This window comes from Symphalangus syndactylus, chromosome 14 (genome assembly GCF_028878055.3).
Source record: "Symphalangus syndactylus isolate Jambi chromosome 14, NHGRI_mSymSyn1-v2.1_pri, whole genome shotgun sequence".
Taxonomy (NCBI): Eukaryota; Metazoa; Chordata; class Mammalia; order Primates; family Hylobatidae; genus Symphalangus; species Symphalangus syndactylus.
Window position 1 is genome coordinate 65,942,156 of NC_072436.2, and position 26,051 is coordinate 65,968,206.

General features: G+C 58.2%; 1 protein-coding gene across 14 annotated transcripts; it reads right to left on the bottom strand.

The window, feature by feature from the left end:
• On the bottom strand, positions 1-25,777 carry SREBF1 (sterol regulatory element binding transcription factor 1). 14 transcript variants are annotated; one of them, XM_055241590.2, is made up of 20 exons: positions 25,450-25,730; positions 8,017-8,448; positions 7,469-7,656; positions 7,250-7,384; positions 6,947-7,168; positions 6,197-6,311; positions 5,638-5,853; positions 5,485-5,528; positions 5,194-5,395; positions 4,896-5,074; positions 4,394-4,655; positions 4,144-4,310; positions 3,786-3,954; positions 3,149-3,257; positions 2,758-2,867; positions 2,540-2,672; positions 2,169-2,334; positions 1,493-1,693; positions 1,292-1,403; positions 1-777 (listed from the first exon to the last, which is right to left on the bottom strand). In XM_055241590.2, exons 1-20 carry the CDS (start codon positions 25,538-25,540, stop codon positions 548-550), a joined length of 3,483 nt encoding a protein of 1,160 aa, XP_055097565.1. In that variant the 5' UTR covers positions 25,541-25,730; the 3' UTR covers positions 1-547. The 14 variants fall into 14 exon arrangements, with proteins under 14 accessions (XP_055097565.1, XP_063473782.1, XP_055097566.1 ...); XM_063617712.1 differs by lacking the exon at positions 5,485-5,528 and adding an exon at positions 11,466-11,554 and having other exon boundaries at positions 5,633-5,853; positions 25,446-25,730; XM_055241591.2 differs by lacking the exon at positions 5,485-5,528 and having other exon boundaries at positions 5,633-5,853; positions 25,450-25,777.
• Between the last annotated feature and the right edge of the window lie 274 nt (positions 25,778-26,051).

Consider the following 26,051-nt stretch of genomic DNA (forward strand, 5'->3'; position numbering starts at 1 on the left):
TTATAAATAATTTCATTTTTAATTCTCTGTACAAAACTTCTCAATCTATGAAAATAAAGTTTGCAAAAGGCAAAGTAGCACAGGAGCCTCAGGTCAGGAGGTTGAGCACCCTGACCTACACTATGTACACGTCTCTCTCCCACGAGGGAGAGAGAGGCCTCTGGGGCAGAGCCCTGCTTGCAGTCCGGGAAAGCCAAGTTGGCTTCCATCAGCACAGGGAAATGTACCCCTCTCTTCCCTGTAAACAGGAGGAAAAAAGCCACTAAGGTGCCTGCAGAGCAAGGAGGGGGCCCCTCCAAAACGGCTCGGCCCCTGCGGTGCCCCGATCGGCCACCAGAGGTCAGCACCATCATGGCCGCCGGTCTTAGGGTCGGGGTCGCGCCCCTCGGGCCTTCCACCGCGAAGGCACACAGCAGCCGCGCGGGTCGAACTGTGGAGGCCAGGGTCTCTTGCACTGCCTTCGGCCTTCAGAGCTTCGATGCAGGACAGAAGCTGCACGGGACCGAAGTGGCTAGAGACAGGGGTGCTGAGGCCGGGGACACAGGGTCTAGCTGGAAGTGACAGTGGTCCCACCGCCCAGGCGCATGAGCATCTGCTGACAGTCGTGCAGCAGCCAGCGATCACCAAGCTTCTCGAGCGTGCGCGCCGCCTCAGCCAGCATGCCCACGCGCTGCCCGGGCGCCGACAGGAAGCCGGGGGGCAGGTAGCAGGAGGCCAGCAGCAAGGCCTCCGCGTGCTCCCGCCGCGTGGGCCGCGGCTCTAGCTCCGCCACCGCGCCTGCGCACACGAGGATGTGTCAGGGCTGGGTCTCAGGCTGGCCACGCCCCCGCGGGAGCCCCGCCCACACAAGCCTCGGCACCTGCCGCCTGTACCTGGCACACAGGTACCTGGCGGGGGGGCTGGCGGGTCCCCCTCTCCCCACCTTAGTCTCAGGCCACACACAAAGTCCACAGACTGAGTCACGCACGTGCAGTCATGTATCCCACAAATGTCAGTCACCCCACTGATTTCTTGTGAAAGGAATTGTCATCAGGTAACCATCAAGAAGATGCTTGGTCTTTTTTTTTTTTGAGACAGGGACTCTCCCTGTCACTCAGGCTCACTGCGGCCTCCAACTCCTGGGCTCAAGCTATCCTCCCAACTAAGCCTCCCAAAGTGCTCGGTGTGAGCCACTGCGCCAGGCCTGTCTGTCCCATCTGACACACACACAGCCTCCCTTGGTATCACACCCCATGTGCGCCCTTCCCTGCTGAGCAGATAGCACATCCCTGGTCAGCAGCTGCCCCCTCACCTCCTTTGCCACCGGGGCCTGCCCGCCGCCTCAGACTGCGGTCCAGGAGCTGGTGTGTCCGTGTGGGGCTGGCCCCCGCCATCAGCCGGGCGGTGGCCTCATGTAGGAAAACCTGGGGGCCAGGAGAGTGGAGGCTCAGGGCTCTCTGTCTCCACCACTGCCTGACTCCCCATCTTGAGGACGGAGCCATCGGGTACTCACCCGCCGCATGGCGGGCCGGAAGCTCTGTGCCAGCCGCCTCAGGCTGCTCAGGTCCCGTTGGAAGCCACGCAGCTCAAGGGCGGAAGCCTGGGGCCTACTGCTGGCGCCCTGGGATGCTGGGGCCAGGGCCAGGGGCTGCTGCTGCTGCCACAGGCTGGTGCGCACCACAAGGAGCAGGTCACACAGGAACAGCTGCACAGCCTGGGGGTGGCAGGCAGGGCAGGGGTCACCAGGGCTCCAGCTCTGGGAGGGGCAGGATGGGGGCCCGCGGTGCCAGGGGCCGGCTCCGGGCTGCACTGCCGAGGCACTGCACCCGCCTCACACACGTGCAATGCAACAGCAATGCACCGCGGGGCCGCCCGCCTCTCTCGGCCCCCACACCCGCCACCGGACCGGGAGCAGCTATCCAGCCCTCCTGATGCAGGGCCTCCAAAGGGATCCTACCACACCATCCACCCCCCTCCTCCCAGGGATGGGGAAACTGAGGCCAGATAGGGGCAACCCCTCTCTTCTGGACAGAAGCCTTAGCTAAAAAGCAAGGTCTGCTGGACCCCCTATCCTGTGCTGCTTGGGCTAACCCCATGGTCTTCTGCAGCCCCTGGGGGCTGGGGAGAAGGACCAGGGAATGGAAAGCTGAGTCCCCCAGCCCTGCCAGGCCCCTGACCCCACCCCTCACCTTGTCAATGGAGCTGCTGGCTGGTGTGGTAGCCAGGCTGTCCTGCAGGTACCCACTGGCCTTCTCACAGATGGTCAGGCTGGCTGGACCAGACTCTGCCTTGGCACAGCCCAGCAGGGCCCGGGCAGCCTTGAAGGAGTGCAGAGCTGCCCTGGGCAGGGGTCTCCTGTTGGGACCAGGGCAGAAGAGTGCCAGTCAGACCAGTCCACAAGCCCTGGCTGAGTACCCCCCGACTGCCATGGCTCAAGTTCCCTGAGGAAAAAAGGTGGTGACTCCTCCTGCACAGAACAAAGGCTGAGTGAAGCACAGTGCCCAGGGGATGAGGAAGGCTGAGCCCAGGGCCAGGCAGGAGGAACCTGCCATGCACTCACTCAGACTCCTGCAGCACCCGGGGCAGGTGCTCCAACAGAGGGCACAGCCGCTCAGCCGCCTCCTCATCCCGCCGCAGCCAGTGGATCACCACAGCTGTCAGAGAGGCCCACCACTTGGCCACCGGGTCTACGCCTGCAGAAGAGGGAGGGTCCCCTGAACCCTCAGCCACGCTGCACGGGGGCTGAGAAGGGAGCCAGGGCAGGGGCTGGGGACTCACCGGTGGTGGTGGCCATGCTGGAACTGATGGAGAAGCTGCAGGCGGGAGTCCCTGCAGCATCAGAACAGCTGTTCAGCAGCTGCAGGTACCCAAGGGCATCCGAGAATTCCCTGTGGAAGGAGAGAGCTGGCTGTCGGAACAGATGGCAGGGGTCTTAGGAGGGTGCTGGCCCTCCCCACTTGCCCACCAGAGTACAGCCTGGCCCCTGGTTCTGCAAAGTGCCACTGTCTCCTCCCACAGGCTGGTGGGGAGAGGAAACTCAGAGAGGAATGAAGGGCACATGGCACGCACGGTAGCCCAGCTCTGGCCCTCTCCACAGGGTTGAGGACAGAGCTATTCCCAGAATCCTGCTGGAGGGGCCTTGCCTGGAGGAGGGCACAACAACACTTACTTGTCCCCATCAGCTGACCCAGGGCTGGGGTTGGGCTGGGTCACACAGTTCAGTGCTCGCTCCAAGAGATGTTCCCGGAATAGCTGAGTCACCTGGGCCAGGGGGTCCACTGTGGAGAGGAGGAGGTGAGTGGGGTGGGAAGCAGGGCCCCACCCTCCTCTCCAAGCTAAGGGCTTTTTCCTGGGTGGGCTGGGGCCACAGCCAGGGCCACTGGGAAGTGCCGGCATGCCCCTGGGTGCAGCCCCTGCCAAGAACAGGGGAAAGCGGGTGGACATAACTACCACCAGCACCAGCCTTGGCCAGGACAACACTGAGGCCTGCCCTACGCTGCTTCCAAAGGAAAACCGACTTGAGAAGGTGCCACTGTTGGCTCCACTTCCTTACTCCACAGCGGCGCTGCCTGGGGTCACTTCTCCAATTAGCCACCTGCCCATCAATCCCTGCATGTGCTTCTGAAAGCCCCAATGGGAACAAGACTCACCCAGGCCTTTCCCTTCCTGCAGCCCTCACAGCAACAACCCACGGCAGGGAGAAGGACTGGGGTGGCCAGAGACAGCCAGAGATTCAGGCATCAAGGGATAGGACAGGAATGAGGATGCAGGACAGGAGAGGGGACAGGGAAGGGGTAAGAGAGCACCTGGGTTCCCGGCCAAGCTGTATAGGCTCTCCCGTGGGGTACTGAGCACGGCCCAGTCCCCATCCACGAAGAAACGGTGGCCCACCGGGTGGCAGAGCCACTGCATGGCAGGAGGCACTGAGCCACTCTGTGCCAGGCAGGCCTGGCGGGCACTGCTCAGGAAGAAGCGCTGTAGGGGAGGGAACTGGGCTGTCACAGTGGACACAGGCTGGGGCCAGACCCCGGGCCGAGCCCCAGCTTGGCCTGGAGCCCCCCTGGTAACCACTGCCACATCCCGTGTAGCTCTTACCCAGGAAGCCTCTGGAGAGAGCTGCAGGGATAAGCCCTCAGCCCCACCCCACCCCCGCCACCTACTCACTGTCAGAAAATGCAAGGCCCGTGGGAGACTGGTCTTCACTCTCAATGCAGCTGCCACATAGATCTCGGCCAGTGTCGCCACAGACACGGCATCCCCTGCACACTCTGCCAGGTTCAGGGCACTCAGTGCCAGGTTGGTGGCAGTGAGGTGCCCGCCTGTGTACTTCCCTGGAAGGCAAGCAGGCATGAGGCTGGGGGTGGAGCACAGGCAGCAGGGAGCACCTCGGAGCCTGCCCCACACTCGGTCCTACCCACGGTGTGTAGCTGGTGCAGCTTATGGTAGACCAGGGCTGCGTCTCGGGCGCTGGCGCGAGCATCCACCCGCAGAGCACAGTCCTGCTGCAGGCCCCCTGCCCGGCCTGCCAGCCAGCGGCCCACCCAGAGACGCTGCAGCAGGTGACGGATGAGGTTCCAGAGGAGGCTACAAGCCAGGTCCAGGTGGGAGGTGGGCAGGGGCCGGCCCAGTGCCCGCAGGGCCAGCCACAGCTGCTGGGCAGCCTGGGCAAAGTCTCCCTGTGGATGAGGATTTTCCAGGTGAGAAAAGTGAGGTCAGAGCAGCTGCCCCATAGCTCAGAAGAGCCGTCCACAGCAGGCTCTGGAGGGGTGGTGGGGGTCTGCGGATGCGCAGCCAGGCACAGGGAGGGCAGGACAGATTCATGCTGTGCACAGGGGGCAAGGAACAAGGGTTGACACCCAGCACCTTCCCAGCCTGGGGTCCCCGCCCTGCCCACTCTGCTGGGGCCAGCCCCTTACCCGGGCCAGGTCCAGGTCAGCCTGCTTGCGATGCCTCCAGAAGTACACGGCGGGGCCTGAGTGGGGCCGTGTGACTGGCTCACCGTAGACAAAGAGAAGCACCAAGGAGACCAGCACCAGCAGCCCATTGAGCAGCCAGACCACTGGGGGCAGCAGCCACTGGGCCCAGCCAGGGCCATCTATGGACAGAGGGAAAGCTGGGGACACAGCTCCCAAGAAATCCAGAGTCCCAAGTTCACAAGCCTGGGTGCTCCCCCCGAGCGTCCCTCCCAAAGATGCCCAGGCTGGCCGGTCCAACCTCTGCTCTCAGTGCCCAGCACGTTGCGCCCAGGGCTGTGGTAGACGCTGGTGGTATCTGAGGGGCTGGGAAGCCCCCGGGCCCCCAGCAAGGAGGCCAAGGGGTTGCAGGACAGGCAGAGGAAGACGAGCGTGCACAGGGCCAGGCGGGAGCGGTCCAGCATGCCCCGGCTGTGCGGAGACGGCCACTGCTCTGGCTTTGCCTGGTGGGGGTGGGCAGGGTGGTGAGGGCAGAACCGGAGGGACCCCAGAGAGCATGGGGCTGGGAAGGGGGGGTCAGGATTCTGCCCACCTTACTGTGGGACCCCACATGGCTCCAGGCCTCAGTTATTCTGTCTATGAAATGGGAGGTAGGATCTGTTAGGGTCTTCCCGGCCCTGTCCTGAGGCTCAGAGGATATGGCTGGGAGTGGGGAAGGGGGCACTGTGGCAGGGCCCAACCTTGCTGTCCTCAAAGACTGGGCTGTCAGGCTCCAAGTCACTGCCACTGCCACCGCTGCCACTGCCCCTGCTGCCAAGGGACAAGGGGCTGCTCTGGAAAGGTGAGCCAGCATCCGAGGGGGGTGGGGTCAGTGTGTCCTCCACCTCAGTCTTCACGCCCTCCATGAGCACGTCTGTGTTCCCTCCACTGCCACAGGCCGACACCAGATCCTTCAGAGATTCTGTGGGCCGAAAGGAACAGAGCCAGGAGTAAAGGCTGGATATGTGACCCCAAATCAGAGCTTAGGCCCTTGGGGGCCTAGGGACTACTGTAGCTCCTAAAGCTAGCCCAGGAAGCTTCGATGGGGCTGGGTTAGGGCCAAACGGAGGCACCAGGTCTCTTTCAGGACCAGAGGTAACCAAGGGACTAGAGCTGAAGGCGGGGCTAGAGCCAAGGGTGAGGTGGGCGGGGCAGAGGGTGGGCCAGAACCAAGGGTGGGGTGGGGCTAGGGATGGGGCGGGGCCGGGAGGCGGAGCAGGGCTAGAGAAGAGGCCAGTCTGGAGCTCAATAAAGCCAGGACTCACTGCTTTTGTGGACAGCAGTGCGCAGACTTAGGTTCTCCTGCTTGAGTTTCTGGTTGCTGTGTTGCAGAAAGCGAATGTAGTCGATGGCCTTGCGCAAGACAGCAGATTTATTCAGCTGCACGGTGTGGGAGGGAGGGGGAGCGCACAGGTGGCCCGTCAGGTCAGGGGTTGGGGGGTTGGGGGACCCTAGCAAGGGGGTGTGGAGCTGCTTTGCAACACTACTGCCTCAGGACCTTTGCACTTGTTCCTTCTACCTGAAACGTTCCTCGCCTAGTAGCACCCACCTCCCAGGCCAGGCATAGGGTTAGGATGTAAGATGCAGACAGCAGGGTCTGGCTAGCTGCTGCTGTGCCTGCCACCGTCTCAGGGAGGCGTTCCCTGGCTACCACCAGGGAACCCTCACCATCCCTCTTCCTTTCTCTGCAATGAACCAAAGGTGGTGGTCTCGAGCACTTATTCATCCTGCCTACTGTCCTTCTCCCCCACCAGAACGTCGGCTCTTCTTTGAGGGACAATTTTGTCTGTCTTGTTCATTGCCGAATCCCCAATGCCTAGCACAGCCCCACCTTTATTGAAGAGGCCTGCAAACCAGTTTAACTAAATAAATAAGGCTGGCCAGGCCTGGGGAGGCTGAAATCCAACTCCCTGCTTGTCCAGGCTCAGTCTCACTCCCTCTCTTCCTTCCAGTTGCCCCTGATCTGTTCCTTCCTAGGGACACCCCAGTCTGTGCCCCTGCAGGCATCTCCACACCTTTGCCTCAGTGCCCACCACCAGATCCTTGAGTTCAATGATTTTGTCATTGATGGAGGAGCGGTAGCGCTTCTCAATGGCGTTGTGGGCTGTGCGTTTCTCTCCACGGCTCTGGGCTGAGCCCGGGGCCTTGCTGCCAGCTGCCAGCCGGTTGATAGGCAGCTTGTCCGCATCTACGACCAGTGGGACTGTTGCCAAGATGGTTCCGCCACTCACCAGGGTCTGCAGGGCCAGGCATATGTTACCAGGGGGTCATGTGTGTGTGCAGACCCCACTCCCTTATGCCCTGCCCATGTCACCCACCGGCAAAGGCCCTGTCTGCACAGTGGTGCCGGAGACCAGGGGGCTGAGACCTGCCGCCTTCACAGTGGCTCCGTCTGTCTTCATGGCTGTCAGAAGCAGCGAGTCTGCCTTGATGAAGTGGGGCTGCAGCAGGACCTGAGGGTGGGAGAGGGCTTGGCTGTAAGCTGTGTGTCTGGGCCGAGGCTGTCCCCTCCCCAACCCCTGGCCAGACCCCCTCACCGGGACCTGCTGGATCTGCGAGGTCACAGTGGTCGTTACAGGGGCTGCTGTGGGGGCAGCTGTGACTGTCAGTAGCTGCTGGGGGACCACACTCTGGACCTGGGTGTGCAAGGAGACAGGCGGGACCCCTGGCGGGGAAGCCAGTGGCAGGCCAGGCAGCGGCTGCTGGGTGCTCCCAGGAGGGCTTCCTGCAGAAATAAAGCCTGGGGCTGCAGGCACAGACCTCCCTCTCCCACTTTCAACCTGCTCTTCAGGTCTCTACCACCGGACTGGCCTTGGATGAGTCATTGCCCCATGTGGCTTCCTATGGACAGTCCCTGCCTGGGCTCTGATGCAAATGCACTGGCTTCAAGCCTCCAGTCCGAGGTTGTGCCTACCGTGGCAACAAGCACACCAGGACTGCTAGTAACAGGGCATCTCAAGCAGCCGAGTGGAGCCCCAGTTTCTAAAGCCTGCACAGACCTCTACTCACATCACAGCAGAAGCTTCTTCCTGTGCTCCTAGGAGCCCCACCCCAGGTGTCCCCTCCCGCCACACATCCCCCTTACCTGTAGAGAAGCCTTCTGGAGGGCTGGGGTAGCCTAACACAGGGGTGGAGCTGAACTGCGGTGGGGCTGGGGCTGGGAAGCTCTGTGGCAGGAGGGCTCCTGGCAGGGGATGTGGGGTGGGGGTCTGCAGGATGCTCAGTGGCACTGACTCTTCCTTGATACCAGGCCCAGGGGAGAAAGCGGGCACGGACGGGTACATCTTCAATGGAGTGGGTGCAGGCTGGGGAGGGGACAGGGGTGAGGGCGCTGCCTTTGGCCCGCTCAAGAAGGCTTCAAGAGAGGAGCTCAATGTGGCAGGAGGTGGAGACAAGCTGCCTGGGGAGCTGGTATCGGGGCTGGCAGGGTCTGTGCCCCCTGCCCCACTCCCAGCATAGGGTGGGTCAAACAGGCCAGGGAAGTCACTGTCTTGGTTGTTGATAAGCTGAAGCATGTCTGTGAAAAGGAGAAGAGGATGCGTGAGCGAGGCAGAGACTGACCCCCAAACAGGGCATCACACACATCCAAACACAACCTTATTTGCACAACCCTTGTCGGCACACAGCTGTATGTGTGGGCAATGCCACCAGGACAGAAAGCCACCCACAGGAGCTGGTGTTCCCAGATACACAGCCATTTTGCAAGCACCTGTACTGTCTAGAGCAATGCCTGCTGCTGCGAGTGCATCACAATACCTGGACAAGGTGGGCACCACAAGGCTCACAATCTTGCCCCACAGCTAGGCTAGGGCTGAGCCCAGGGTTGGGCCCAAGACTGCAGACTTCAGAGCCTGAGTTCTTCCCACCATCCAGTATTTGCCCAAACATCTAGAAACATCCTTAGTCCACAGCAAACAGCAGGCTCACATTCATTCACTCATTCAATGAGCATGTGCTGAGTGCCCACACTATGCCAGGCACTGTTCCTGGCTGTGAATAAGAAAAATCCCTGCCTAGAACTAGGCAACTTTCTGGGGAGCTGGGAATGTCCTGTATCTTGATGTGGATGGTGGCAAACTTTTACTCCTGTCTTCATGGGGCATGCATTCTACAAGACATCCACCTCTGAATCCACACACATACACACACAGTCACACAGACACACACACACACACACACACACACACACACACTGCACCATGGACTCAGACCAGCTTCCAAGCATTTGCCCATGAGGTGACCAACCCTTCCAGACAGCTCTCCTGCCCTCTCCACAGTCCATCACCCCCAACCCCACACAGAACAAAAGGAATCCAGAGGCCTAGGTGCAGCCTTCCCTGGCCCCACTTGGGGCCTGTTTCTCAATGTGTGAAATGGGGGGCATGCCTCCATCCACAGATCCAGCAGCTCCAGTCTTTGGGACAGAGATGCGGATGGGGAGGGAGGAGCAGCCTAGGGCAGAGGGGGTCTTCATATAGGAGTGATGGGCCCTATACCCCACCATTGGCCACTCCTGGTCTCATCCTAAAACACCCCCCCAGCAGGATCCTCTGGGCACTGAATTTGACAAAGCAACTTAGAAACTGCTGAGGAGTGGGTGATTTTCCCCTCCCCTCAGTTTACAGGGGGAAGAGGGCTGCAGAGAGAGGCAGGATTGCCTTGAGGCCCTGAAGAAGAAGTGGTGGAATCCTCTGTGACCAAAGACCAACTGTGCAGCCTGGGCCCACTCTTCCTAGGGCAGCACAGGATCCCCAAAGAGAATGGCAGACAGGGAAGTCCCCCAAGAGGACCCCAGGTCAGAGAAGGGTCCTCATCCACTCTAGAAGGACTCTAAGGGTGGGGGCCCATGTCAGAAGGGTGCGTCTGGTCCAAAAGCCAGGCCCGCTGTGGGGCTACCCACATTGATGGGGCCAGGCTAGACCCCTAATCCTCACCCACAGCTGAGACAGTGATGTGATCATTGGCCCCATTCTACACATGAAGAAACTGAGCTGTAGAGAGGTGATTTACTGGCCTAAGTTCTTATAGAGTCAGAGACTCAACTGAGTCCAGACCCTACTTAACTCCAATGCCCCAACCAGTGGCCACTACCCTAGACTACCTCAAAAGATTAGCTCACCTCATCTTGGAGACAAGAAAAGACACTGAGGTTCAGGGAGGACCACAGGCAGCCCAAGAGCATGCAGTGGGGTTCAAACCCAGGTCTACAAAATCCCAAATCTATTGTCTCTCTGACTTTTCTTGCCCCACCAAGAAGCCAAGAGCCAGGCTGCCATCACCAACCCATTACTCAGTGGAACAGACCAAGGCTTAGGGCCGAGCCAGCTGCTGGCCACATGGCCAACCAGTGTGTGTCTGTGTAGAGTTCTGGGCTCAAGTCCAGGCTTTGCCTGCAGCCAAGTAGCCTCAAGACCCAGGCCTGGCCACTCAGGGCTTTGATTTCATCTCTGTAAAAGCAAGTGCTGTCTGTCCTGACTCCTTCCTCCTCATACAGACTGGGACACATTCCCATCTCAGCCCCACCTGGCCATGGGCCCTCTCCCCCAGCTGGTGACTGGCAGCCTATCTGGCTCAGCCCAGGGCCCTCTAACCCACTCGTGGTGGCACCCACTGGGTCAGAATGCTCTACAGGACCCATGAGGGCCTCCAGTGCTCTCAGGATCCCCAGCCTGAGCTCCCAGCTCTGCCCACCACCAGCTTGAAGTGGAGCCTGGACCAACAGCCTCCTCTCACTGGCCCTAGTTTCCTCATCTGTACAACAGAAAAGATTAAACCCTTTTTGGTAGGGCTGCCTGAGGCTTTGCTTGGCAGGCAGCTGGCACAGAGTGGAGACCCAACATTGCCTACTGGCAGGTACCCAGGCAGGGAAGCTACTGCAGGAGGGGAATTTCCTAGAGCAGCTGGCAGAACAGGATGGGGTGGCAGCCACAGTCTTCCTGGCTTCTCAAGTAGAAACTCTCCTGGTTTGTGGACCCCCCCAGGTCACAAGTCATCAAGTCATAATGGACTTTCAACTGCAGGGTTTCCCACCCCTTTACCCCAGTCCATGTGAGCCTCTTCGATAGATGGGGGAAACTGAGGCCTGAAAGAAAAACTGACAATTTTGACAATCTAGGGCTCCCACTGTCTTCCTGAAAAGTCTAAGATGCCCACAATAGGCAGGGGTGCCGAACAGGGCAGACGCTGTGGCAGACAGTGGGACAACGGGCCCTCCTGCCTGCTTCCTCCTGGTCCTGTCCCAAAGCGGGTGCAGAGAATGTAGAGAAGGCCACCCTCTCCCTCCAAACCCTCTTAGGTCGGGATGCTGCTGTTGGATCTCTAAGCAAACCCTTCTCCCTTGAGTTGCAGGGGGCACTAATTTGGTTGGAGGTAGCCCCCCACTTCCCCAGCGAGCTGGTAACTGTCACACCTTCTCCCTCGGGAAGGGGGTCTTTCCTGTTCAAGTTCCTTAGCCCGCATGCCCGCCCACCCCAGGAGAACCTGCAGGAGACAGAGCCATTGTATAAAGGGCTGGCCGGGGGCCTCCAAAAATACCTTCGAACGTGCAATCCATGGCTCCACGATCTGCGCCCGCCCTTGGGGCGTCCAGGCGGTTGGCCCTACCTCTCCCCGCGCCGCGCCGACTTCACCTGTCAAGGCGCGGCGGCGGTTTGAAGCCGTTGAGCGCCGCGGTGCGCCCGCCCCGCCCCTCCCCGCCCCCCTGCCCCGCCCCCCGCCCCGCCCCGCCTGCAGGTCCCGCCCCGCCCCGCCTTTCGGGGCTGCGGGCCGGGCATGGGGTGAGCGCGCGCGGCCAATCAGCGGCCGCGCTGCCGCCTCGCTACGGCCCCGCCCCGGCCCCCGCCCCACCTCCCCACGGCGGCGGGGGCTCGAGTTTCACCCCGCGGCGCTGAATGGGGTTGGGGTTACTAGCGGACGTCCGCCTTTAACCCGCTCGGCGCCAGCGTCTGCCGGGGTTACTGGCGGTCACTGGCCCTCAGCTCCCGCCCCCTTCGTTAAAGGGTCAAAGCAGAGAAGTCCTGGCCCAACACACCAGGACTCTGTGTTCGAAATCACTGGTTCGCTGGCACTCTGAGCGAGCCTTAACGGCTCCAACCCTCCGTTTACTACTCCAGAAAACAGGACACTCATTATCTCTCCCTGGCGTCGAATGGTAGAAGGAAGATAATATGGGTGCAGCACTTAGTACGCAAGAAGCGTTTAATTAAGGCCAAGGGATGCCGAGTGGTAGCAGCGGTGGGTGCAGGGACCTCCCCCTTCTAGGGCAGCCCCAGGAAGCGGTCACCCCTCACCACAGCGGGGCTGATGGTCTGGGATGAGGCCACTCCTGAAAACAGGTCACTTCCGGGAAACTGAGGCCCTGGACATAAGGGTTTCCTGACTGGCAGCACCCATGTCCCGATGTCCCGATGTCCCTCTGCCGGGTGGGTGAAGTCTGCCCCTCCCCCTAAAGGTCTCACAACCCAGCAGTCACCAAGTGAATCCTGACCCACTATTCATTGTAGGGCCCTGGGAGGCCAGGAAGGGCTGCAGTCCCTAGGACAGAAGATGGGTAAGGAAGGGGTGACAGGCTCTGGGGTTGTTTTGAGGAGGTGCCTGGGCCTGTCTTCCCTCTTTTGTCAAAGGTAAAAGTTACACACACACACACACACACACACACACAAGTGATCAGAGCCTGGCCAGATGATTTTGCAGCCAAGTAGACCACCAGCAAAGCCTGCCTCTGCCCCAAACTGCAGGCCAGCACCTCTGCCTGGTCCCCGCCCCAGTTGGCTGCAACCTGGGAGGGTGCCTGAACCCTGGGCAGACCCAATGACTCAGCAGTCCGTTGGGGGCTGGGGTCCCTGCGGCCTCAACCTTGCTCTCTTTTCAGGACCCTAAGCAAGAAAATCCAGCCATGTCTCTCTCGCACCCTGTCCTCGCCACCGCCGTCCAGCCCAGGCCCTTATTTGCCAGCTTTGGGAGATTCAAGGACAACAGACGGCCTCTCTACATGGCCCAACTCTCCCTTCAGCCCGCGGGTGTTTCCTCACCCCCAAAACATAGCATTGCTCTTGGCAAAGGCTCTGACATGAGTGACTTAAGACAGGGAAGCGTCCTTGACCCAAAAGCACACTGAGAGCTGAACTCCAGGCATGAGTTCCCCATGGCCTCCCAGCCTGGTTCTTTCATTACTTTGCTCCCCAGTTTCTGAGCCTAGAATGTGGTGAGACCAACAAGCAGATACTAGCCTGAGACAGCAGGGCCAGGGCCACTGCGAACAGTCAAGCCTGTCCCCTCCCCTTATCCATCTTGGCTTTACCACATATTCCTGCCTCTTATTGTGTCTTTATTTGTCTCATCTTCCTGCTCTAACCCCCTCCCATTCCACTGAGGAAGCGCGATGGGAGAGGGCGGTCGCTCTCTGAGTCCCAGGGGCAGCAGAGTCTTAAAGACTCTGGTGGGGGGTGGGGCGGGGGGGGCCTTCCAAGAGGAGGGGGTGTGACCTGGGAACAGAGGGCTGGCCCTTGGGCAGAAGACACAGACTAAGCTAAGATGCCCCGAGGAAGGGGGAAGGGCCTGGGTGCCACCGGCCATGGCCAGCCTCTGAAACTCAAAGCCTGGCCAAACCCTGGCTCACTCTCCCCTGGGGCTGATCTACTGGCCAATTTCTTTTTTTTTTTTTTTTGAGACAGAGTCTGGCTCTGTCACCCAGGCTGGAGTGCAGTGACGCGATCTCAGCTCACTGCAACCTCCGCCTCCGGGATTCAAGTGACTCTCCTGCCTCAGCCTCCTGAGTAGCTGGGATTACAGGTGTGCACCACCACACCTGTAATGAAGTGTAATTTTTGTATTTTTAGTAGAGACGGGGTTCCACCATGTTGGCCAGGCTGGTCTGGAACTCCTGACCTCAGGTGATCCTCCCGCCTCGGCCTTCCAGTGTGCTGGGATTACAGGCGTGAGCCGTGCCCAGCCTGCTGGCCAATTTCTGTGGAAGCTGGTCACCAGGTTAAGACTGAAAAAGGAAACTCTAGAGCCAGCCCTGCACCTCCCTCAGAGACACACCCAAGTGGGCTATCTGGGGCTACATGCCAGGCCCTGCTCTTCCTTCAGCCCCTCACCTGCCATGTGACAGGGACAGTCCACTCCCCACCCTCTGAGCTCCCACACCTACCATCTCCAGAGGTGGGAATTCTGGGAGAGCAAGTGTGTAAAACATCCATCACTCAACAGTCTCAACAAAGGTTAGTTCTCGCTACAGCAATTAGAATGGTTTAGAACTGGAAAGTCAGGTAGTGAGTTGCCTGATACTTGCAGTATTCACGTCGGAGCTCTATTACCATTCGATTGAGTCTTTTTTTTTTTTTTTTTTTTTTAAGGGGAGTTAACGGGGCCAGTCTAGAGTAAGGCAGCTGAGGCACCTTGGGTGCACAATTTAAGGAAGAGCCTCTCTTGCCTCCCCTAGTCCCTGTCCTGGAAGCTGGGGGAGCTGGTCTCTAGAGGCTCACTGTGGCACCCAAATTGCGGCCCACCCGTGGGTGAACCGGCCTTCCCCACGAACACTGAGAAGGCCCTTCTGGTTCCCACACACACTCTGAATACAGGAAGGAAGAGGAGGCATAGACTCTGGGCCATGTGGCCCCACCTGCTCCCTCGTTCACCTTCCCCAGGCTTGTGAAGCCCTGCCACCCCTCCCCAAGCCTGGGTTCCTCCTCTTCCCTCTTCTTCTTCCTCTCCTGCCCAGATTCCATCAGGACCCAACAGGAAACCTGAACCCCCACCTGGCATCCCTCCCCAGTTCTACCTTCAAACCTCTCTCTGAAGGCAGATGTGGGCGCCCTTTAATGACTCTGGCCGATGTATTCTGTGAGGCCATGAGGGAAATCCTGGGCAGACCTCATAGCATGCACTTGCAGGGCCCAGCGCTGACCAGCACAGAAGCCTACAACCCACACAAGGCCTTGAACCCCAAACAACCTCCTGGAAGAGGGAGCTCTCCACCTGCCCCCACAGCCTTGTCCACAGAACCCAGATCCATCTCTCTGACAATATCTACTGTGTGCCAATCCTGTGCCAGGCACTGGGGCCACTGTAGATGAGGTGGTCAGGGCAGCCCATCTTAGGAGGTGACATCTGAAAGGAGGACTGAATGATATAAGGGAGTGGGCCAGAAGGGAGGGCAGAAGAAACAGTGTGTGCAAAGGCCCTGTGGTGGGCGTGGGCAGGACAGGAGGAGCGGAGACAGTGAGGGGGTGGAGGCCAGGACGGCCACCAAGGACCAACTCAGTTTGGTCTGTCGTCTGAGCCAAAGACCCCAATTCTCCAGGGAATGGGTGGGAAAGGGATTTGCAAATTGATCCCTGCACTGCAGACCACAAAGCTGCACCAACTGTGAAGAAGGGTCAGCCACAGGGGAGGACGCGGCACAGGGGCTCGTGGGATTCCAGAGCACACCCTCTTGGCCTGCTAATGGAGGCAGCAGGGTGAGGATGGGTGCCCACCATCCCTCTCGGGAGCTGGGCTGCACCCCACCTGCTGTTCTGCTCCCAACAGGCACCTCCTTGATCCTCCTAACTGGAGTCAGCGGTTCTCATGTTCTCAGCTGGTCGTGTATCCAGCAGTGGCACAGGCTGCCCTTTGTGCACTCATGGCTGCCCCGGGGGCACAGGTGTGTGCCGGTTCTTCCCGGAATGGGACGTGCGCATGGCAGGAGCCCCAGGTGCACCTGGGCGCAGGTCCTCTTGAGGAAACTAAGGCTCAGACGGAGGCCTCGTGCCCAAAGTACCACAGCTGCCATGTGAAAAATCTGGTACACAAACCCAGTTCTTCAGACCCCAGAGCCTGCCCTTCAGCCCTAGCCTGCGGGGGACAGCAGTGAGCCCCAGCTCCGGCCTGCCTTTGCCCTGACCAGCTGTCCTCACTTGTCGCAGTTCAGTGAGTGTGTGCAAAGACAGAGAGGACAACACGAAGCTCTTTAAGGCTCAGCTCCAGCACTGCCTCCTCCCAGAGGCTTCCTAACCACCACCCACCCCAGACCTATCCACCTGCCCTCCCAAATTAGAGGCTAGGCCTCAGCTGGGGGCCCCTCCTGTCAGGGCCTGAACCAGCTGTGACCCCAGCCTCACCCAGCACAGGGCTGACCACAGCAGGGACCCCAGTTAGAGGCTACACAGACTCCAGCCATGGCTTCCTCCACCCTCGTCTGCCTCCACCCCCATCCCCTAACTGGTGTCTCCCTGGGCCTCCCTTTCCCTGCCTGCTTTCTGAAGGCCAGGCTGTTCCCTCCACCAGGAATGCCTTTTCCACCTGGTGAATTCCTATTCCTCCATCAAAACTTGCTCTGATGCCACCTCCCATTCTTCCCTCGTCTGTGCCCCTCCACACGTCAGCTCCCAACATACTGACCGTCTGACCCTATAAACCTCAGAGCCACACTTCCTCCTCCCCACTAGGCTCTTCCCAGAGCTACAGGTGTGCAGAATTACCCTCAACAGAACCTGTGAGATGGCAATTACATGTGATGCTGGTCGGCACCAATTCAAACACCTTGTCTGAGAGGTGGCCGAGGGCACATACTTATCACTGGCAGCTGAAAACAACCCACAGGCCTGATGCAGTGGCAATTCTGGGAGTAGCCCCTGCTGCTGGGCACCTGTTCTCAGTCAAAATGGCAGTGCTAAGGTTAGGCACGGTGGCTCACACCTGTAATAACAGCACCTTGGGAGGCCGAGGCAGGCGGATCACTTGAGCCCGGGAGTTTGAGACCAGCCTGGGCAATGTAGCAAGACCCCATCTCTACAAAAAGTTTTAAAAATAGCTGGGCATGGTGGCATGAGCGTGTAGTCTCCGTTACTCTGGAGGCTGAGGTGGGAGGATCCCTTGAACCCGGGAGTTCAACATTGCAGCGAGCTGTGATTGTGCCATGGTATTCCAGCCTGAGTGACAGAGCAAGACCCTGTCTCTAAAAACAAACTGGCTCACGCCTGTAATCCCAAGACTTTGGGAGGCTGAGGCAGGCGGATCACAAGGTGAGGAGATCGAAACCATCCTGGCTAACATGGTGAAATCCAGCCTCTACTAAAAATACAAAAATTAGCTGGGCGTGGTGGTATGTGCCTATAGTCCCAGCTGCTTGGGAGGCTGAGGCAGGAGAATCACTTGAACCCAGGAGGTGGAGGTTGCAGTGAGCTGAGATCGTACCACTGCACTCCAGCCTGGTGACAGAACGAGACTCCATCTCAAAAAAATAAAAAATATGTATATATATATATATACATACATACACACACACACACACACACACACACACACATATATATATTTCTCCCTCTTGAGTTGTTTCTCTGCAGCTTGTTTTAAAGCTCACATGAAGGCAGCAAGACATTTTCGTGCTGCCAGCCTCCAGTCTGGAAAAGATAAAGCCCTTTACAACCTTCCCTTCAACGTATTCCCTTTCCTTCTAGCATCACCGGCACTGGGTGATGGTCATTGTCTTTTATGTACTTTTGGTGGCTTTGCTTAGTCTGAAGACTGTGACAAGAACTTTGAAGGTGCTTTCACTCACATTTCCAAGGCTGCCTTGATGTGTTTTGCACAGAAACCGCCATCTGTGGCCAGATGGCCACTCTGCCCCTCCTCCCCCACCCAGAAACACTGCTTCCTCAGCAGGTTCTTTTTGTTTGTTTGTTTTGAGACAGGGCCTCACTATGTTGCCTAGGCTGGAGTGTAGTGGTACGATCATGGCTCACTGTAGCCTCGACCTCCTGGGCTCACGCAATCCTCCAGCCTTAGCCTCAGCCTCCTGAGTAGCTGGGACGACAGGCACATTCCACCATGCCAAGCTAATTTTTTTAGTTTGGGTTTCACAATGTTGCCCAGGCTGGTCTTGAACTCCCGGACTCAAGCGATCCTCCTGCCTCAGCCTCCCAAAGTGCTGGGATTACAGGCGTGAGCCACTGTGCCCAGCATCAATTATCTTCCATGGAAGCCAAGGATAGGGTGCTTGTTCCCCATGGTGGGGGGCGCTCCCCACTGGCCTAGTCAGCCCCATCCTGTCTCTCACCAACTCCAGACCACCACATGGTAGATGCTCAGAACTTGGAACCATAGCCTGGTACATCCTAGAAACTTCCGGCACAGGCTCCTTGGGTAATTGCTGCTAACATTTGTTGAGCTAAACCTATCGGGTGCCAGGTACTGGTTAGGTGCTCTAAATGGTGATTTGTTTGTTTGTTTTCTCTAAAACAAACAGGGCCTTGCTATGTTGCCCAGGCTGGTCTTGAATTCCTGGCCTCAAGCAATCCTCCAACCTCAGCCTCTAAAGTCAATAAGATTATAGGCGTGAGCCACTGCATCTGGCTAAATGGTGATAATAATAACACTAACTGGCATTGGTTCAGGGCCTACTATGTGCCATGCACTGCTTAAGCCTTCACTTATCGGATCCCCACAATTCCAAGAAGCTGCTTTTAGTACTGTTCCCTTTACATTGTTAAGAACCTGAAGGTTCTTGGACTTGTCCAAGGTTGTACAGTAGGGCTGCTTGTTAAGACACCTGATCCCAGCCTTCTAGCTGCAGGGAGCACAGGGACCCCAGAGCCTGGCAGGGGCAGCATGCAGAGGCAAGGCCTGCTGGGAGACAGATGCAGGGACGGGGAATCAGTTAGGAAAGGAGCTCAAACAAGGTTCGGGGTAGGCCACAAATTCCCCCTAGGGAGATGGACCCCCAGCCCCATCCCACCTCCCACAAGCCCCAACCCAGCAGGGGACCCACACCTGGAGCCAGTCTCAATGGCTCCCTGACCTCTCACCCCGAGCCAGTTAAGGCTTTCCCCACTCACCCCCGACACACACAGCCGCCCCTGTGGAGCACATGGTGCAGGCTGTCACACACTCTCAGTGCCCAGGGTCAAAAGGCATGTCCACATGGCCCCTGGCTGCTAGGAGACAAGGTCAGAGGCACTTCCTCTGGCCGGCCTGGGTTCCACCTGTCAGCAGGCAAAGTCCAGATCCCAGGTCTCTGCTGGCAGTGACTCCTGCCCGGAGCTGACCGGGTCACTCAGGATGTTTGTGTCCAGCTAGGTGAATGTTGGGCAGAAGGTAACTCCCAGCCACCTGCCCACTGCCTCATTGGACCCACTCCCAGTACCCTCCTCTCCATCCCCCCAACCCTGTCCCTTCAGATGCATTAGGGCTGAACCCCTAGGGGCTCGAAGGCAGCAAATCCTACAGCCTCCATCTCCTGCTTTTCAGGGGAGGCCCCCACAGTTCAGAGAGGGCAAGGTACTTTCCCTAGGAGAAACAGCAATGCGTGGTCACACTGGGAGGACTTTCTGCTGCCCTGGGGTTAGACAGGCTGGATGCAAAGAGGCAGAAAAAGGCATGGGAAGGGGAACATGTCTGATAGGCGAGACCCCCTCAGGCTCCACCCCTGAGGGGCTCTCAACACGGGGATGAAGGAGAAGGGGCACCATACCAGAGCAGGCTGTGCCTGAGGTGGGGGTTCTGGATAAATGGGCAGTATCACAGGAGGGGCATGTTTGGCAATCCTTGCAAGTCTTGAATGCCACACTGAGGCAAGGGAACTTCTTTTTTTTTTTTTTGAGATGGAGTCTTGCTCTGCTGCCCAGGCTGGAGTGCAGTGGTGCAATCTCAGCTCACTGCAAGCTCCGCCTCCCGGGTTCATGCCATTCTCCTGCCTCAGCCTCCCGAGTAGCTGGGACTACAGGCGCCCACCACCATGCCTGGCTAATTTTTTGTATTTTTAGTAGAGACGGGGTTTCACTATGTTAGCCAGGATGGTCTCCATCTCCTGACTTCGTGATCCGCCTGCCTCGGCCTCCCAAAAGTGCTGGGATTACAGGCATGAGCCACCGCGCCTGGCTGAGACAAGGGAACTTTATCTTGGAGCACTAGGGAGCCATGAATGGTTGGAGACCAGGGGAGTTCTGTGCTGTGAGCTGGGGCAGTAACTAGTCTAGAGCTGTGTTTTCTAAGGAGTGCCAGTGCTTGGTGGGACTAGGGAGAGAACTGGGGCATGAGATATCCTGGGGAGAGGTATGGGGTGGCAGAGCGGGCCCCCAATGTGCCCTACCAGAGCTGGCCTGGACCCAGCAAACAGCCAGACACATGACTAGAAGCAAGGCCCCGTCGTGGCTGGGCTGGGTGTGCCAGGAGGGACATCAGGGCGGGAGAACTCTGAGAAAGCACTGCTCAGGGCAAGGTGACACCCAGAAGGGCTTTCTGGGAAGCAGCCTCTGATGGGGCTTGGCAGACATCTGGGGTCCGACAGACAAAGAGCAGACATGACGGGGTCCAAGCAGAGGAAAGAGACCCCGAGGCCCCGTTCCAGGCTCTTGGCCAGAACTCTGTTTCCATCTGCCTCTTCTGCACTCATAAGCTTGTGCAAAATCAGATAAATTAATCCTCAGCAGGGAGGTGAAGACTGCTACGGGCTTAATAATAATCCCCAACACAGGTACAGGGCCACTCTCCTGATCCATCCTCCCCCGACAGCTGCAAAGTACTCTGAGGCCCAGGAGGAGACAGGCTCACCTGAGGTCTTGGTGCAGAGGCAGGACTCAAACCCAGGGACACTATAGCCAGGGCAGTGCCTTCACCCACAGACGAAAGGACCCGTGGAGGCAGCTCCATCCCCAAATCCATTCATACGACAAGAGTTTGGCTGTGGCAGGCAGCAGGACCGGATGGGGCCCAAGGCCCTTGGCTGGCTCACTAGGGCTGGTTCCCAGTGTGATGACTCAAACACTGCTCTGGACTGGGATGGGGAGGTGGCCACATAGCCTCTGACCCCTCTGTGACCCACTTCCAGGCCCCCAGAGTAGCCCCTGTGGAGGAGCCTCCCTCAACCCCTCATCCCCATTCTTAGGAGCCCAGTGATTAAGAGCTTAAGAGCTAGGCTCTGGAGCCCACAGCCTGGGTTTGAATTCTGGCTCTGCCATCATCGGGCTGTGTGATCTCAGGCAAGTCACTTAACCTCTCTGGTCTTCAAGGCGGCCATCTTCATCATATGTCTACCTACTTGGGGTTGCCAGGGGATTAAGAGGGATTATCAACACACTGTCTGGAGCACAGTAAGTACTCAATTAGTGTTTTCTGTTCACATTACAATCCTCCATCCGAGCAGCCAGAGGGAACTGAAGCTCAGTATGCCCCCTGCTCTGACCCCCGACTGTCCTCACATCCAGCCCAGCTCTGCACTCTGGCACTCAAGGCCAGCCTGGCCCCCTCTTATCCCTCATGTCTCTCAAGGGACCTGGCATTTCCACTCCCAAATCTTCAGACCTTATCAAACCTGCTCAGCTCCACTCCTGGTAGAAAAAGCTTCAAAAGCAGGCTCGACCTCTGACCAGCAATTCCCCTCCCAGAACCTCATCCTAGGAACACAGTGAGGATCCGGGCAAAGACTGGCCTCAGTGGCCAGGCACGGTGGCTCACACCTATAATCCCAGCACTTTGGGAGGCCAAGGCGGGTGGATCATGAGGTCAGGAGATCGAGACCATCCTGGCTAACATGGTGAAACCCCATCTCTATTAAAAATACAAAAAATTAGCCAGGCGTGGTGGCACGCGCCTATAGTCCCAAGCTACTCGGGAGGCTGAGGCAGGAGAATGGCGTGAACCCGGGAGGCGGAGTTTGCAGTGAGCCGAGATCGCGCCACTGCACTCCAGCCTGGGTGAAAGAGCAAGACTCCGTTTCAAAAAAAGACCGGCCTCAGTGTCCACTGCAGCACAGTTTATAAAGATAAAACAACCTAGGTGTCCATCGACAGGGAATCAGGTGGGTAATATGAGGGAACCTTACTGTCATCTGGCTGTTGACATGGAACCAAGCAGATTCCAATCAGCTGTGAACCAATGGACCCTATTTTAATTTATAAAAATACAGGTCCAGCCGGGCACGGTGGCTCACGCCTGTAATCCTAGCATGTTGGGAGGCCGAGGTGGGTGGATCACGAGGTCAGGAGATCGAGACCATCCTGTCTAACATGGTGAAACCCCATCTCTACTAAAAATACAAAAAAATTAGCCAGGTGTGGTGGCGGGTGCCTGTAATCCCAGCTACTCGGGAGGCTGAGGCAGGAGAACTGTTTGAACCTGGGAGGCGGAGCTTGCAGTGAGCCAAGATCGCACCAGTGCACTCCAGCCTGGGCAACAGAGCAAGACTCTGTCTCAGAATAAATAAATAAATATATATATATATATATATATATACACATACAGATCCATAGCTGCCCGGGGCTGGGAGCAGGAACAGGAAGTGACTAAACAAGCATAAGGGATCTCACTGTGTGATAAAAACGTTCTACAGCTAGTAATTGTCACACAACTCAGAAAGTTAACTAAAAATCATTGAATGATATACTTAAAATGGGTAAATTTTGTGATACATAAAGTATACCTCAATAAAGTTGCTTTTAAAAAATTGATGAAGGCTGGGCATGGTGGCTCATGCCCTGTAATCCCAGCACTTTTGAGAGCCCGAGGTGGGCAGATCACCTGAGCTCAGGAGTTCGAGACCAGCCTGGCAAACATGGCCATCTCTACTAAAAATACAAAATTTAACCAGGCGTGGCGGCACACGACTGTAATCCCAGCTACTTGGGAGCTGGAGAATCTCTTGAACCTGGGAGGCAGAGGTTGCAGTGAGCTGAGATCATGCCACTGGACTCCAGCCTGGGGAAAAGAGCGAGATCCTGTCTCAAAAAAAAAAAGTTTATGAAGAGTGTGCAGCCATCCCCAAACACACACACACACACACACACACACACACACACACAGAGAGAGAGAGAGGGAGACAGAGAAAGAGAAAAAGAGAGAAGAAAAGCTCTTTCACATAATTAGCAGGGCTTATCTCTGGGTGGTAGGTTTAAAGTTTTTTTTGAGACGGAATCTCACTCTGTCATCCAGGCTGAGTGCAACGGCACCGTTATAGCTCACTGCAGCCTCTAAGTCCAGGCTCAAGCAATCCTCCCACTTCAGCCTCCAGAGTAGCTGAGACTACAGGCACATGTCACCCACACCCAGCTAATTTTTTATTTTTGTAGATACAGGATTTCGTCATGTTGCCCGGGCTGGTCTCAAACTCCTGGACACAAGTCATCCTCTTGCCTCGACCTCCCAAGTGCTGGGATTATAGGTGTGAGCCACCACCCCTGGTCTAAAGATTTTATTTTCTTCTTTTTGCTCACTTGCGTTTTCTAATTTTTCTACAATGAAAAAAGATGTGTGTCGTGGGGAAGAAAAACAGGAAGTTTGAATAAAAACTGAAAAATCCTCTACTGAAGTGGGTAAAGCTGAGCCCTGCCTAGTGAGAAGGGGCTGCCCCCAGTCTTCAAGGGGCTGGGACTGCCCCCACTCTCTCATAAACTAGACCCTGGGCCACGTGGCTGCCCATGCTTGGCCTTTGGGTCTGAAGAGACAATGTTTTTATCCGTGAGTCAGTAAGAAAGGTCTGTATCAGACCTGTGGCCCAGACCGGACTCTGTCAGTAAGAAAGGTCTGGGCTGGCAGCAGTGGCTTACACCTGTAATCCCAGCACTTCGGGAGGCCGAGGCGGGCGGATCACAAGGTCAGGAGATCGAGACCATCCTGGCTAGCGTGGTGAAACCCCGTCTCTACTAAAAATACAAAAAATTAGCCGGGTGTGGTGGCGGGCACCTGTAGTCCCAGCTACTCAGGAGACTGAGGCAGGAGAATGGCATGAACCCGGGAGCGGAGCTTGCAGTGAGCCAAAATTGCGCCACTGCAAAAAAAAAAAAAAACAAAAAAAAAAAACAAAGAAATGTCTGCATCAGACCTGTGGCCCAGAGCGGATTCTGTTGTACAACTTGCCCATGAAGGGAGGGTTTGCATCATTATTCTGGAGGTGGAAACTAAGGTTTAGAGGGTGAGAGGGCTTGAGCAGGATGCCAAAAGAAGTGAGAAGCGTCCAGGTTCAAGTTCTGACCCCAAAGCGCATGTCCTCCCGGCTTGGTCACGTTGCCTCTTGGACTACGCTCATTGGACCCAGTGATGTGGAACTGGTAGTTGAGTCAGGCCCAGATCTCCCTAGGGCTTGGGACTTCAGGGTTCATCACTCCAGAGGGCAGTGAAGGACAACCCCTCGTGCCAGGGATAGGGGAGGCTGTTTTGAAAAAGCCTCACAATCAGGGCCTCTCCTCTGGGGTCCTCCCCTAGCCCAGCCCCAGGGGGAAGGAGGGAGGGCTGGGGAGCTTCTGGCGCTGGCAACCAGCTGGGCTCATCTGCAAGGCTGCAGTAGGGCAGGAGTGGTGGTGGCATAGATGAATCTGTTTTGCCAACCCCAGGGTGGCCACGGGTTCCATGGACATGTCCATTCAGGCTGTGAGTCTAGGCATCTTGTTCCTGCGACCTTGGCCTCAGTTTCCTCATCAACCAAGTGCAACTTAGCCAGTGTTGCTAAAACTCCTGCACAGAAACCATGGAGGCAATTTGCTAGGGGCTTCCGTTTGCTCTATCTACAAAATGGAAGCAACGGGCCTCCTAATTGGCACTTGGTGCCACCGTTGGCCCCAAACCCCTTCTCATCACACCCAGGGTGGTGCTCCAAAGATGGAAGCCGGTGCCGCTGTTCTGCTCCGCCCTTTCCTTGGCCGACCAAGTCGGTTCGCGTCCTCCTCCTCCCTGACCTCACTCCTTTGCAGGCCTCTAACTCCTCACACTTAGGCCCTGCCTCGAGGCCTTTGCCCTTCCCTTGCCGTGGCCTGGAAAACATCTTTCCTTGCTGGTCCTGGGGGCGACCCTCAGGTCTCAGCTTAGAAGTCCCTGACCGCTCTACCCAAAGTAGCCACATCCCTGCCCTCCCCCAGTCTCGCTCCACCCAAGGTGCAACTAAATACCCGTTTGGTTTCGCGGGAGATTTTTGTGTTCCCGAAAAGAGGGGGTACCCAGGTCTGTCTGTAAACCCTCGGTGCCTAAGACGGGGCCTGGCATTCAGTGGATGTCAGTGAATGAGTGAGGAGGCGATGCCTGTCGCAGACCCGGAGAACCCGACCCGAGGCGGGGGAAGGGCGCGAGGCAGCGACCGTGCGCATGCGCAAGAGCTCCGCCGCTGAGCTGAACTCTCGGGCCGGAGGGAATGACCGTGAGTAACCTCGCCATTACGTCACGGCTGGGGCTGGGGCGGAGCTTCGGCGACGCCCGGGTCCCCAGCTTCAGCCGTGGCCACCACAAGGCTGGAGAGTCACCGGTCGGGCGGCACCCGGCCCGGGACGCGTAGGGGCGCACGCGTCCCGGCCCGGAGCCGCCAAGGGACCCAGGCCCGGCCCAGGAGCCCTCACCCCAAAGCGCGCGGCCCGAGACGCTAGGGCGGGAACCAGGGAGGCTCGGTAAGGCTCGGGACACCGAGGCTCACGGCACGCAGCTCAGAGACACCGGGAAGTCCCGCGCGAGCACAGCACGGAGCTGGCGCCCGTGGGGGAGACAAAGGCCAGGGAGGCACCTGCGCGCCCCCTACTCGCGCCACCAGGCGCAGCTTCAAGCCCTGCCCGCCCTGACGCACCTTCGATGTCGGTCAGCAGCGCCGCGTCCAGATCGCACGGCTCGCCCAGCGCCTGCTCCAAAGCCGCCTCGCTGAAGGGTGGCTCGTCCATGGCGCAGCCGCCTCCGCCGGGAGGCCTGCCGGGCCCGCCGCCTCGTACAGCCCTTCCTAGGGAGCGCCGCCGCGGCCCCGGCTCTCAGTCGCCGCCGCGGCTCCGCGCGTTCGTGTCTTGCCCTGGCCTCGGAGGCGGCCCGGCGCCAGCGAAAAGTTCCTCGGAAACTGGGTTCCCCCGGCGCGGCTCCGCTGGGCGGTCGAGGCGGAGGCGGGGCCTTTCGGGGAGGCCCCGCCCTCCCAGATAGACGGCCCCGCCCCACCTTGAGAGAGCTGGGGACCCCTGATACCCGGTCTGCGCCACAAATCTCCCCTCAGCCGGCCCCTCCTCCAGAGCGCCCTCCAGTCATTCATTTTATCCAGCCTCGCGCACAATGGCGGCGGCCTCTGCCCGGGTGCTGCGGGAACGCGGGCAAGCCAAGCCCCGTCTCTGGGCCTCTGTTTCTCCAGCACCAAGAAAGGGAGCTGAGTGGCAGCCCCAGGCCTGGGCCCATCCCAAACTTCGTTTCCTC